Below are 12789 nucleotides of genomic sequence, written 5' to 3' on the forward strand. Positions count from 1 at the left end.
AGAGGTTGATTAAAAATGCCAAGAGTTCCGATTATATTGTATTCAGGGACGTGCCACTAATTTAGAATTAATGCAACATCAACTGTAAACCATTTATCTCTATTCTAAACAAATTATAAATATCTATTTATCACTAAACCCAATGTTTGTCCTCGGTACACCAAGCTTAAAAAAAAACACTTTTCTACATGAAAAGCAATTAATCTTTAAGTAGCGTGTTGAATGTTTATTTCACTTGCCAATAGATTTGGGCAGGCTTGCAAAGCTTCAAGTACACCAGGAATGCTGAATGCAACGTGCCCTCTGACTCGCCGTCGTTCCAAGTGTCGGGGATGCAATCCATACAGCTGTTCCAAGTCAGGCATTTTTTTCAATAGTGTTAAAAAACTGGCATCAATGAAACCTGGTATTAAACACACACAAAAAAATTATATTTATCCAGCACACAAACATAAGCTAGAATACTCTTCAAGTATTCTTTAATGATAAACAATTTTCTCAAGAACACCGCAATCTATACTGTGCATCTAATTAAGAAATGTCTTCACTATGCGTTAAGATACCTTGCACTTGAATATTAGTGTGTACTACTGATTAAGATACAGAATTGCTAAGAAAATCAGTTTGGATACAATAAATAGTAACTTTGTTGTTAAGAGAATTAATGTGTGTGTAATTCTTTTAGTTTGAATCAGATATGATGTATGGCTATGTCTTCTGCCTCATCCATTTGTGGGTTCACCCATCCATCCTACTAGATTCTAAAGAAGAATTTGTAGTAGGAAGCTCAATAGGTATTTTGTATTCTTCTAATTGTACCAATGGCTACCTGGATATTCTTCGTTTCCCCATGAACAGGCAATATTACTATTTCCACAGCACAGCGAGCGATCTGAACATAAGATTACTTTGGACTCTATTAAAGAAAGTTCAATGATAATTCTGGTCTTTTATTTGCAGTACTTGCCTACTTGTTCTCCCGAGTTCTAAAGAAGAATCTTTTGACTTGAAACACTAACTTTATTTCTGTCTCCACAGATGCCGCTAATTCTGAGTTTTGGCAGCATTAATTTTATTTCAGATCTTCAGCATTGACAGTATTATGCTTTTACTTAAGGGTTCTTCTGCATATTGGGCAAAATTACTACTTTCGCAGTACATTTAAACCGGATGGTATATGTGCATCCATAATAAGACATTAAATAGTTATTTCATTTTCTTCTAACTGAATACCTTGTTGTCCTTTTCTTAAAAGGACAGGTTGTGTATTCCACATTCATTGATTATGGCTTCAGATTCAGTACTTTCATCCTTTGTTTCAAATAAAACAGTGCAAAACAATAATTTCTTAACATTAGTGCTTTCTCTGAATTAACTTTTACTTTGCAGCAATAAGAATTTCCTTCTGGAGATGTGACAATACTGTGCCTTTAAGATACCGTGCTGTTTCTCAAGCAGAGGGGTGCTTTCACAGTAATGCCGAAGTGTTATCTTCTGACAGGTAGAAGGTAAACAGCTTTGAGATCTATGTGGGTTTTTTTAAAAGCAAGACAAAAGAATGAGTGGGTGGGGTCAGGTTCATACCAGACCCAAAAGCATTTTGGTTTCATTTTCAGTTAGTTGGTGGCTTTTGCTTGAGCTGAAAGACAGAGTTCGCTGCTGCTCGAGTGAAGACTTAGAAAGGCTTCCTCTTAAGTTGAAATGGCAGATTGTTTCTTTCGGCCATCTTTCTCCTGGACTAGAGAGACAGTACATCAGAATAATAAACAAGTTGCTGATCTGTCTTTGTCAAGGATGTGTTGATGATATGCTGCCTATATTGAAACAGTTGATGACTAGTGGTTAAATAATAAATCATCTTGTGAAGTAGTTCAATACAGTAAAATTATGCCATTCTTCCTTTTGCTTCCTTTTAACTGGGTTGTAAGAATATATAAAAATTAGGGCTTAGGTTATCTTAATAATAGACTTGGGAGGGGAGTCTGGTGTTGGCTGATCCATATCAGAGATCATTGTCGAACATTACAGCACTATCCTCCAAGGGAGAAACTTGTAACTGTCCTCAAAGAAATAGCTTCTGGAAATCTGTGTTTATAACTGTGAAGGTGCCCCAACATTCTGCCTTTGATTATAGTAATGATCCTCCTACACAATCTACTAACACTCAATTAATTATGCTTCAATACTTGTATGGGTATCAAAAGTGCCGGTTTTTCTATTACCTGATTTCCAAGGCACATTTTACAGAATTGAACTATATCTTCATGAAGTCTTGGTCAGGTAAAATACTCCAGTGCTATCTATCTACACCCAACGGTGAATGTGCAATAGACTAAATGGTCTCATTTTGTACCATATGAGTAACACCATTAAAACACCATCCAGATATATGCCTTGAAACGGAAATTTGAGACTAGGTCAACCATTGCAGCAGCGAGCATTTAATTAGCACATATTGTTTATACACAAAGTTGAAATCTGAACTTTAAATTCTTAACTACTGAAATAACTTTAAAGGAGAAGCTGACTTTTAATAGATCTTCTTTCCTAATGTCTGATGTATATTTTTACTTAGAGTCATAGAGATGTACAGCACAGAAACAGACCCTTCGGTCCAACTCGTCCATGCCGACCAGATATCCCAATCCAACCTAGTCCCACCTGCCAGCACCTGGCCCAGATCCCTCCAAACCCTTCCTATTCATATACCCATCAAAATGCCTTTTAAACATTGCAATTGGACTAGCCTCCACCACTTCCTCTGGCAGCTCAGTCCATACACGTACCACCCTCTGTGGGGAAACAGTTGCCCCTGAAATCTCTTTTATATCTTTCCCCTTTCACCCAAAACCTACGCCTTCTCGTTCTGGACTCCCTGACCCCAGGGAAAAGACTGTCTATTTATCCTATCCATGCCCCTCATGATTTTATCAACCTTGATAAGGTCACCTCTCAGCCTCTGACGCTCCAGGGAAAACAGCCTTAGCCTATTCAACCTCTCCCTATAGCTCAAATCTTCCAACCCTGGCAATATCCTTGTAAATCTTTTGTGAACCCTTTCAAGTTTCACAACATCTTTCTGATAGGAAGGAGACCAGAATTGTACGCAATATTCCAAGAGTAGCCTAACCAATATCCTGTACAACCGCATCATGACCTCCCAACTTCTGTACTCATTACTTTAACCAATAAAGGAAAGCATACCAAACGCCTTCTTCACTTTCCTATCTACCTCCACTTTCAAGGAGCTATGAACCTGTACTCCAAGGTCTCTTCGTTCAGCAACATTCCCCAGGACCTTACCATTAAGTGTATAACTCCTGCTAAGATTTGCTTTCCTAAAATGCAGCACCTCACATTTATCTAAATTAAACTCCATCTGCAACTTCTCAGCCCAGTGGCTCATCTGATCAAGATCCCGTTGTAAGCTGAGGTAACCTTCTTCACTGTCCACTACACCTCCAATTTTAGTGTCATCAGAAAACTTACTAACTGTACCTCTTATGATCACATCCAAATCATTTATATAAATGATGAAAAGTAGTGGACCCAGCAACGATCCTTGTGGCACTCCACAGGTCACAGGCCTCCTACTTGATTATAAAAGTACAGCACACTCAGAGCATATGTAGTGACACTATTACTGCAAAATATATGACACTCATCTTTCTACTTTACTAACCTGATGGCATGTACTCCCACCAGCAGCCAGCACATAGGTCAACCACCTTCACTACTCGCATATATACAGTAACTGCCTCCTTCAGCTTTCGGGACAAACATTCCATACACATGATATCCTGTAGGGGAAGATACCTGCAAACAAGATATTTGGACACAGAAAACAATGCTTATATGATCAATATCAATAATACAGTTTCTGAGAAAAATCAGATTGTGAATTCTAGGGACAGCACAATAGCTCAGTGGTTAACACTGCTGCCTCACTGCACCAGGGATCTGGATTCAATTCCAGTCTCCGGTGACTGTATGGAATTTGTACGTTCTCCACACAGAGTCATAGAGATGTACAGCAAGGAAACAGACCCTTCGGTCCAACCCGTCCATGCCGACCAGATATTCCAACCCAATCTAGTCCCACCTGCCAGCACCTGGCCATATCCCTCCAAACCCTTCCTATTCATATACCCATCCAAATGCCTCTTAAATGTTGCATTGTTGCATGGGGTTCCTCCAGGTGCTCTGATTTGCTCCCACATTCCAAAGATGTGGAGTGATCATGCTAAATTGTCCATAGTGTCCAATAGGTTAGGTAGTTGGTCAGGGGAAATGCAGAGTTATTTGGGGGGGATGCCCTTCATAGAGTCAGTGTGGACTTGATGGGCTGAATGGCCTGTAGGGATTCTATGATTGCATTACTATTATAATGAGCAGTTGTAAGCTAGAGGGAGTATTGACAAATGACTTGGAATATTGGGAAAACAAATGTGATTGGAAGATGAGAAGGTAGAAAGATTGAAGCCAAACAAGCAATTTCTATAATAAGGCAACCGAGTAAGTAACCAAATTATTGCATCAGTGAACAACTTTCTTAAGTAAATATTACATAACCTCAGAATGCTCTAGAGGAAGTCAGCTGTGTAGAAACCAAGCCCAGGAGGGAGTGAAGATGATCTTTGATCTTGAAAACAAAACTGAAGATCAAGGTCTTAGCTTTTGAAAACAAAGGAAGACAGCATCTTTTATTATAAAAATGTTGGAAGATATACAATATGTAGAAGGATACAGAACTGGAGGCAAGAATAAGATATAGTAAGGAGACATTTTAGAAGAAACTTCTTGGGAGAAGACAGGATGTTAATGGTGCTAATTAAGAATATTGATAAGGGGAAGCTGATGAGCACTGTCAGTTTATAACTGAATGGAATGGGGAAGCTGACAAGAACACTAAAGTAGTCCACTTGAGAAGTGAAATTCTGGTTGGGGAAACACAACAGTGCTGACAGGGCATAGCTTAATATCAGTCAAATCAAAGACTATGAAATTCTGGAATTTGCAGCAAAGAAGAAATCATATCTTTGCTGGTTTTTCCCACACAATATGTTCCACTATCTTAAATATTTGTCTAGCTGCAATTAACTTGATCACATTCAGGTCTTAATGTCAGACAGGTCATTGGTCGCTGAGACAGCTACATTATCAAGAGGTGCATTGTGAGCTCATGTCATTAGCATATGAGAAAGCTAATTCCATGGTTTTGGTTTACTGTTGTATAAATAATAGAGCAGAAGCGACAATGATGGAATGCTGGGCACTTCATTTGAAAATATATTTTACTTAATACATGCCTACATTTAATAAAACAAGAGAGACAGAAACAGAACACAATTCACACACTCGAGCAAAACTCAATCTGCTGTGTATACTATACCTTCAGACCATAAGGCATAGGAGCAGAAGTAGCCTGTTGAGTCTGCTCCTGCATTCAGTGAGATGATGGCTAATCTAATAATCCACAACTAGGAATTCTCTTTCCAATTAAAAATTTGTCCTCGGCCTCAAATAAACTTAACAACCCAATCTCTATAGCCTGCTGAGGTAATGAATTGCACAGTAATTCCCTACTCTCAGACTCTACTCTTAGGGGCATCACTTTCTCGGAGAATACCCTTTCTGATCCGAGACCCCCTCACAATGGGAAACAACGTCTCCGCCGCTAACCTGTCAAGTTCCCCAAGAATCGTGTCCTTACTGAAACATACATTTCCCATTCTTCTAATTTTCAATGTGTAGGTCAAACCTACTCAACCTCTCCCCATGAGAAAGGTGTCTCCTTACCAAGGGTCAACCTAATGAACCTTCTCTGGACTGGTTCCAATGACACGATACCTTTCCTGAGATATAAAGCTCAAAACTGTTCACAGTTTTCCAGCTGTTGTCCAACCAGAGCCTTGTATTCAAGCATTTGAACTTTCAGAAAATGCTTGACGCAGTCCCCCATAAGAGATTATTGTGTAAGGTGAAAAGCATGGGATTGGGGGAAGTGTACGGAGATGGATAGAAAACTGGTTGGCAGAGAGGAAACAAAGAGTAGGAATTAATGGGGGCTGTTCAAATTGGCAGGCAGTATCTCGTGGGGCGGCACAGGGATCGGTGCTAGGACCCCAGCTATTCACAATATATATTAATGATTTGGATGAAGGAACAAAATGTAACATCTCAAAGTTTGCAGTTGCTATCAAGTTGGGTGGGAGGCTGAACTGTGATGAGGATACAGAAGTCCTTCAACATGATCTGGACAGGATGGGTGAGTGGGCAAATCAATGGCAGATGCAGTATAATTTGGATAAGTCTGAGGTTATTCAGTTTGGAAGCAAAAACAAGAAAGCAGATTACTACTTGAATGGCTATAAATTCAGAGAGGGGAATGTGCAGTGGGACTTGGATCTCCTTGTGCATCAGTCGTTGAAGGTAAGCATGTAGGTGCAGCAGGCGGTAAAGAAGGTCAATGGTATGTTGGCCTTCATTGCAGGAGGTTTCAGGAGCAAGGATGAGGTCCTTGGTAAGGCCACACCTAGAATATTGAGAGCAGTTGTGGTCTCCTTTTCTGAGGAAGGATGCTCTTGCTCTTGAGAGAGTGCTCTGAATGTTCACCAGGCAGATTCCAGGGCCTGACATATGAGGACAGATTGACTAGGTTAAGATTAATTTTGCTGGAGTTCAAACAAGTGAAGGGTTATCTCACAAACATTTATAAAATTCTAACAGGGCTAGACAGGGTAGATGCTGGGAGGACGTTCCGATGGTGAGTGCGGCCAGAACCAGGGGTCACAGTCTGAGGATTTGGGCTGGACCATTTAGGACTGAGATGAGGAGTTATTTCTTCACCCAAAGAGTGGTGAGCCTGTGGAATTCATTACCACGGTTGATGCCAACCATTGAATGCATTCAAGGGGTAGCCAGATATAGCAATTGAGGCGAACAGGATCAAAGTTTATGGGGAGAAAGCAGGATTAGGCTATTGAGTTGGATGATCAGCCATGATTGTGATGAATGGCATAGCAGGCTCAAATGGCCTCCTCCTATTCCTATCTTCTATGCTCCAAATTTGTTTGTATACCCTTAGCAAGAATTCCCTATTTATACAACACTGTTTAATTTTGGTCTCCCAAAATTATTGAAAATTGAAAAATATTGTGAAATTTGAAAGGGTTTAGAAAAGATTTATAGTAATATTGCCAGGGTTGAAGGGTTTGAATGACAGGGAGAGGCTGAAAAGGCTGGGTCTATTTTCCCTGGAGCATTGAAGGCTGAGGGATGACTTTTAAAGAAGTTTATAAAATCATAAGGGGCATGGACAGGGTGAATAGATTTTTTTTCTCCAAAGGAGGGAAGTCCAAAGCTAGATTTAGGGTGAGGGGGAAAAGATTTAAAAGGGTTCCAAGGGGCAGCTTTTTCAAGCAGAGGACATTGCTTGTATAGAACGAACTTCCAGAAGAGATAATGGAGGCTAGTACAATTGCAACATTTAAAAGGCATCTGGGTAGGTATGTGAATAGGAAGGGTTTAGAGGGATATGGCCCAAATGCTGGCAAATGTGTCTAAATTAATTTAGGATGTGTGTTCGGCATGGACGAGTTGGACCGAACGGTCAGTTTCTAAGCTGTATATCTCTATGACTCTATTCTAGTCCCTTTGAAATAAAGTTCAATTTGCCTTCCCTATTATTTGCTGAGTTTTTTGCAGTCTTTCTCCATTTAAGTAATATTTGACTCCTGTATTCTTCCTCACAAAGCACATAACCTCAACATCCCACATTACACTCCAAAGGTTTGCTCACTCACTTAATTGGTCTATACCACTCTGCAGAATCTGTGCGTCATCTTCAGCATTTTCTTTCCCACTCATTTTTGTGCCAATGGTAAGTACATTTTCATAGGCACAATGCAGATTCTGCTTTCCTTCCATTCCTTCTCCAATCCCCTTCAGTGCTCTGCATTATAAGGCATACTTAATAAATCAAGGAAGTATTTGTGGAAGTTATAGGATTTCTTCTCAGCTTTTCAAAAAAAAAATTCCATTGATATTGCGTGCAAATGAAACAAAGAAAGACATAAAGTCAAACACATATGAATCGGTTTCCCCATTACAGTGACACGCTTAAGAATAATTTAAAATATACAAACCTGAATATATGACATAAAACTTCATGTGAAAACTGATTCATGTAGTCCCTCTGCTCATCTTCCTTTACAGGTTCCCCATCTTCATTCACACTTGAGCACTTCTTGATGCTTTTCCGTCGAGGTCCCATCTTCAGCACGTGCTTCAGAAGTGCACGCCTTTGTAAAGTTACTGGCAGTTCAAATATATCAAATTATATTTTCATTAATAATCAACTAGCTTCTCCAAGAATTCTAATATTTCTAAATTCAATTTGTCATTAGATAATTAGATAGTACAATGTTAGTTGTCAGTCTGACGTGTTTGGAACCTGAACCCAAATTTCATTATACATGTATTATGATCTCAGCTAATATTATGACTGGATAAGTCAGATCCCAGACTGAAGTCCGGTTTATTCACATTGTGTTTTTGTTTAACAAGGTTTACTGAAACATAAGCACAATGTTGGAGATTTGGTTTTAACAATAAAACAGAAGTTTATTAAGCACCAGAAGTGAAGGTAAAATAGTGTAGATCAAATCTATTTACATATAACACAAATTTAAAGATTTTGAAACAGACAAATTATAATCACATCAATGGACCAAAAAACACTGCTTTATGGTTCTACCAGTACCCTCACGACACCCTCTGCACAATAATCACACCAAAGAAAAACACTTTCTCTAACAACGCAATACGTTGAATTTAACTGTGCCTGCAAGTCCCAATCTGAAAAACCTTCTTTTCCCAGACCTGTCGGACACATGAGCCTAAACATTCTTAGCTCAAATAATCTCTTCAGCTACAAACACTTCTGATCAGCGACTACTACTAAACTCCTTGCTCCAAAGATAATTTATTTTTACTATTTTCTCCCTTTCTCTGGAACACTGCTTTACAAATCCATCTTCATCAAAATTTTGCAGAACTGCCCCAAACTAAAAAAGATAAACTTTTTCTTAAACTTTGGGTTTGGTTTAAGCTTAGGGAAAACAAGTCCAGAAGCTTTTAACTGAAACCTCGCGGAACCAATTGTTCGCCTTGGTCAATCGTAAACTCTCCAAAATGTAAACAAAAACATCATTAGTCCTAGAGGTTACTTCTCAACCATACAGTTTTCAAATAAGTAATCATGGCTCCAGAAATGCTCAGAAGTTTATCATTAAACCCTTGAGACACACAGAGGAAGTTGTATATCGTTAATTCAAAATTTAAATTAAAAATCAATGATATTAAAATACATATAAATCTCTCAGTCTACATTATGCGTGATAAAACTATTCTGTCCGCTGGCTGGAAGCATTCTCTTCGAGTTAACAAAATCTGCCCAAGTATTTTGGTTGGCAGTTAGTCCAGCATTTTCTTTTAAGTTTAAGACTGTTGAGCAGAATGGATGGTTATGTTCTACAACTGAATGAGTTAATCTGGAGTAATTTCTGATGTCTACAACAAAAAAAGTTTAAGAATTCTGAAGAGATCACCAGACGCAAAACATTAACTGTTTCGCTCCATGCATGTGACCTGCTGAGTTTTTTCTGCAAATATAACAGATTATTTTTAATACTATAGATTTACACTTTGACATGATATTTGAAACTTGAGCTAGTCATATAAATGTGAACGGTGGCAACTTCTATCGTAGTTGATTGGGTGGGACATCAGAGATTGCTCGGGAGTGGAGTTTAGAATAAATACAATAGATATGTGAAAACTGGTGGCTAGGATCACCTGTTCTGTACCCAAAAGACAAGACTGGGTGACTTATAGCACGTTCTTGTCACTTTGAGTGACAGGCAAATTTATGATAACAGAATAAAGGCACCAGGAAATTCAGAAGTCACATGACACCAGGTTATCCTCCAACAGGTTTATTCAAAATACAAGCTATCAGAGCACTGCTTCTTCATCGGTGATACAGCTGCAGCACTCCAGAAGTTTGTGATTTTAAATAAACCTGTTGGACATTAATCTGGTGGTGTGAGATTCTGATTTTCTCCACCCCATTGCAACACCAGCATTTCCACACCAGGAAATTTCCTAGAAATAACAGTATACCAGATCACTTGGAAATTAAGTGAGAAATGAAAATAAGGTGAACAAGTTACACTTTGAAAGCTACCAGAAGAGCAAAGACTGCAATTTTTAAAATTACCTTTTTAATATAAGTTGACAAGTTCATTTTAGTATCACATCCACACAGAAGCCATTCACTTTAAACTTCCTCTTCCTACACAAGGAATTGTTCCAACAACATGGATTGGGGACTTGTCTGAGAGTTAATTCACATTGCAACCAAGGAATCAGTACATTCAATCAAACCAGATGCGAACTCTAAGGCAGTCAAGAATCTATTATGTCATATCTCTAGTCAAACTCAGCATAATTTAAAATGTTGACTTGCATTCAGACCATTCCATAATAGAATAATTTCAAATGGAGACCCGAAATGGTGGCTGTAGGATGACACGAAAGAAATTGTGTTCAAAAGTGCAGGAAATGTTCGTTTGATATTTTTATACGGAACAGGAAATATATTAATTGAAAACCCTCCAGACGCGACTATATTTGTCAGATCACATAATAAGATTCCGTGAAAACAAATGGATGAGAATCTTCCGACAACAAAACAAAACACACGCAAAATAAAAACTGGCCCGGGTGTTCATTCCTCCGAGGAGGGGACCAGTGTGTGCGGTTATTCTGATTCTCAAAGCCCAGAAGCTGTTCTGGAGACGGTTTCCCTGCCCCCGGAAGACCGATCGAGCTGCGGGAGAGGCCGGGCCTCATAAGGCCCAGCGACAGAGGGCAATAAATGAAGCTAGAGTTCCTCAGACACCTCGCTATCGGGGAATGCCACAGCGTAACCAGGTTGGATACTCTTTCCCTTCCTCCCGTCGCTCACCTACGCCGCAGTCACACCGCCACTAGACCGGGATCTCAAGCCCGGCGACATCAACATCCGCCAGCTGACCCACAAGACCCCGCACCGGCCCCTTCTCCACTACGCCTGCGTGCCTGCCGACATCATCCCAATTGCGCCTGTCCGCTAGCCGTCCCGTCCATACTGCGCTTGCGTACTTGCCGGCATCATCATCATCATCATCTGCGCCTGTCCGCCAGTACCCCCGCCTATTGCGCATGCGTTCTTGCTGGCGTCGTCATTCTCCCCACCCCAAAGGAAGCCGTCCCTACTGCGCCTGTCTGCTCGCCGGCCGTGTCCCCATTCCGCTTGCGGCCTAGTCCGCTTCTGCTCTTCACAGAAATTGCTCGGGATTCTCCTGCTCCTTGGATACTGTCTGACCAGCTGTGTTTTTCCAGTAGCACTTTTATCTAAACTCTGGTTTCCAGCATGTGCAGTGTTTTGCCTAGCTCCATTATTATTGTTGTCAGTGTGGTACTTGGTGGCCTTCTTGACAGGTGAATATAGACACTCCTGGTGTGTTGTCTCCTGTGAACATCACACCACTGACTTGCAGGGCCGGTAGCAGCTGTGACCAGGACTGGGATCACAGAGAAGTTTGTGCCAAGGTAGAGGGGCTCTCACGGCAAGGAGGGAAGTGCAAGTAGGGGAGGCAGTCACATGGGTTGGCTTGATTGGGCCCATATAAAAGAAGTAAGGACAGGCAGGGCCATTCAAGACACTGCACTCCCCACCCATTCCCCTGCTTTGTATTCCTTTTTACTTCTTGATATCTTTTGTTAACTTGTTTTCTATTTTGCTTGTGACTAGCAACACTCCTGATTACGTGGGATTTAGATCGTGGTGGTCACAGAATCATAGGGTACAGAAGAGGCCCTTCAATCCATGAAGTATAAAATGCCAAAAATGCATTACTGTAATGCAGGAGGTAAAAAGTGAGGTCTGCAGATGCTGGAGATCAGAGCTGAAAATGTGTTGCTGGTTAAAGCGCAGCAAGTCAGGCAGCATCCAAGGAACAGGAAATTCCTGTTCCTTGGATGCTGCCTGACCTGCTGCGCTTTAACCAGCAACACATTTTCAGCAGTATCAGGAGGTAGAGAAGTTAATGTTTTGGGTGTAACTCTTTAGCACTGGGGGTCGGTATAATGAGATAAATGAGGTGGGGGGGAATATGTGAAGACTGGGAGAGGGTATGACCTGGTTAGTCGATGGGAGGAATGAATCTGGTTGGTGGCTAGAAGGAAAAGTCAGTGGGAGGAATGAAAGAGCCCAACACATCAGTGCAAACGATAAGGCTGAAGCATTCACAGTAATCTTCAGTTAGAAGTACCAATTGGATAATCCATCTCAGCTTCCTCCAGTGGTCCCCAGCATCACAGATACCAACTTGATTTACTCTATGTGATACCAGGAAAAGGTTCAAGACACTGAATACTGCAAAAGCTATGGCCCTGACAACATTCTGGCACTGGTACCAAAGACTTGTGCTCCAAGACTTGCTGTTCCCCTAGCCAAGCTGTTCCAGGACAGTTACAACACTGGCATCTACCTGACAATGTGGAAATTACCTAGGTATGTCCTGTACACAAAAGCAGGACAAATCCAACTCAGCCAATTACCACGCTATAGGTCTGCTCCCGATCATTAGTAAAGTGATGAAAGGTGTTATCTACAGTGCTATCAAGCATCACCTGCTCAGCAATAATCTGCGTAGTGATACCCAGTTTGGGTTCTGCCAG

General features: G+C 40.6%; 1 protein-coding gene across 1 annotated transcript in view; it reads right to left on the reverse strand.

The window, feature by feature from the left end:
• The window catches only part of fbxo38 (F-box protein 38), a 71595-nt gene extending 60450 nt beyond the window's left edge, over window positions 1-11145 (reverse strand). Inside the window, exons 1-4 of the mRNA XM_060836775.1 lie at window positions 11033-11145; window positions 8148-8316; window positions 3683-3816; window positions 240-403 (exon numbers count right to left, since the gene is read on the reverse strand). Of these exons, the coding sequence (XP_060692758.1) occupies window positions 240-403; window positions 3683-3816; window positions 8148-8275 (426 nt within the window). The 5' untranslated portion in view covers window positions 8276-8316; window positions 11033-11145. The remainder of the gene's footprint in view (window positions 1-239; window positions 404-3682; window positions 3817-8147; window positions 8317-11032) is intronic.
• Between the last annotated feature and the right edge of the window lie 1644 nt (window positions 11146-12789).

Source organism: Hemiscyllium ocellatum, chromosome 16, assembly GCF_020745735.1.
Source record: "Hemiscyllium ocellatum isolate sHemOce1 chromosome 16, sHemOce1.pat.X.cur, whole genome shotgun sequence".
NCBI classification, from domain to species: Eukaryota; Metazoa; Chordata; class Chondrichthyes; order Orectolobiformes; family Hemiscylliidae; genus Hemiscyllium; species Hemiscyllium ocellatum.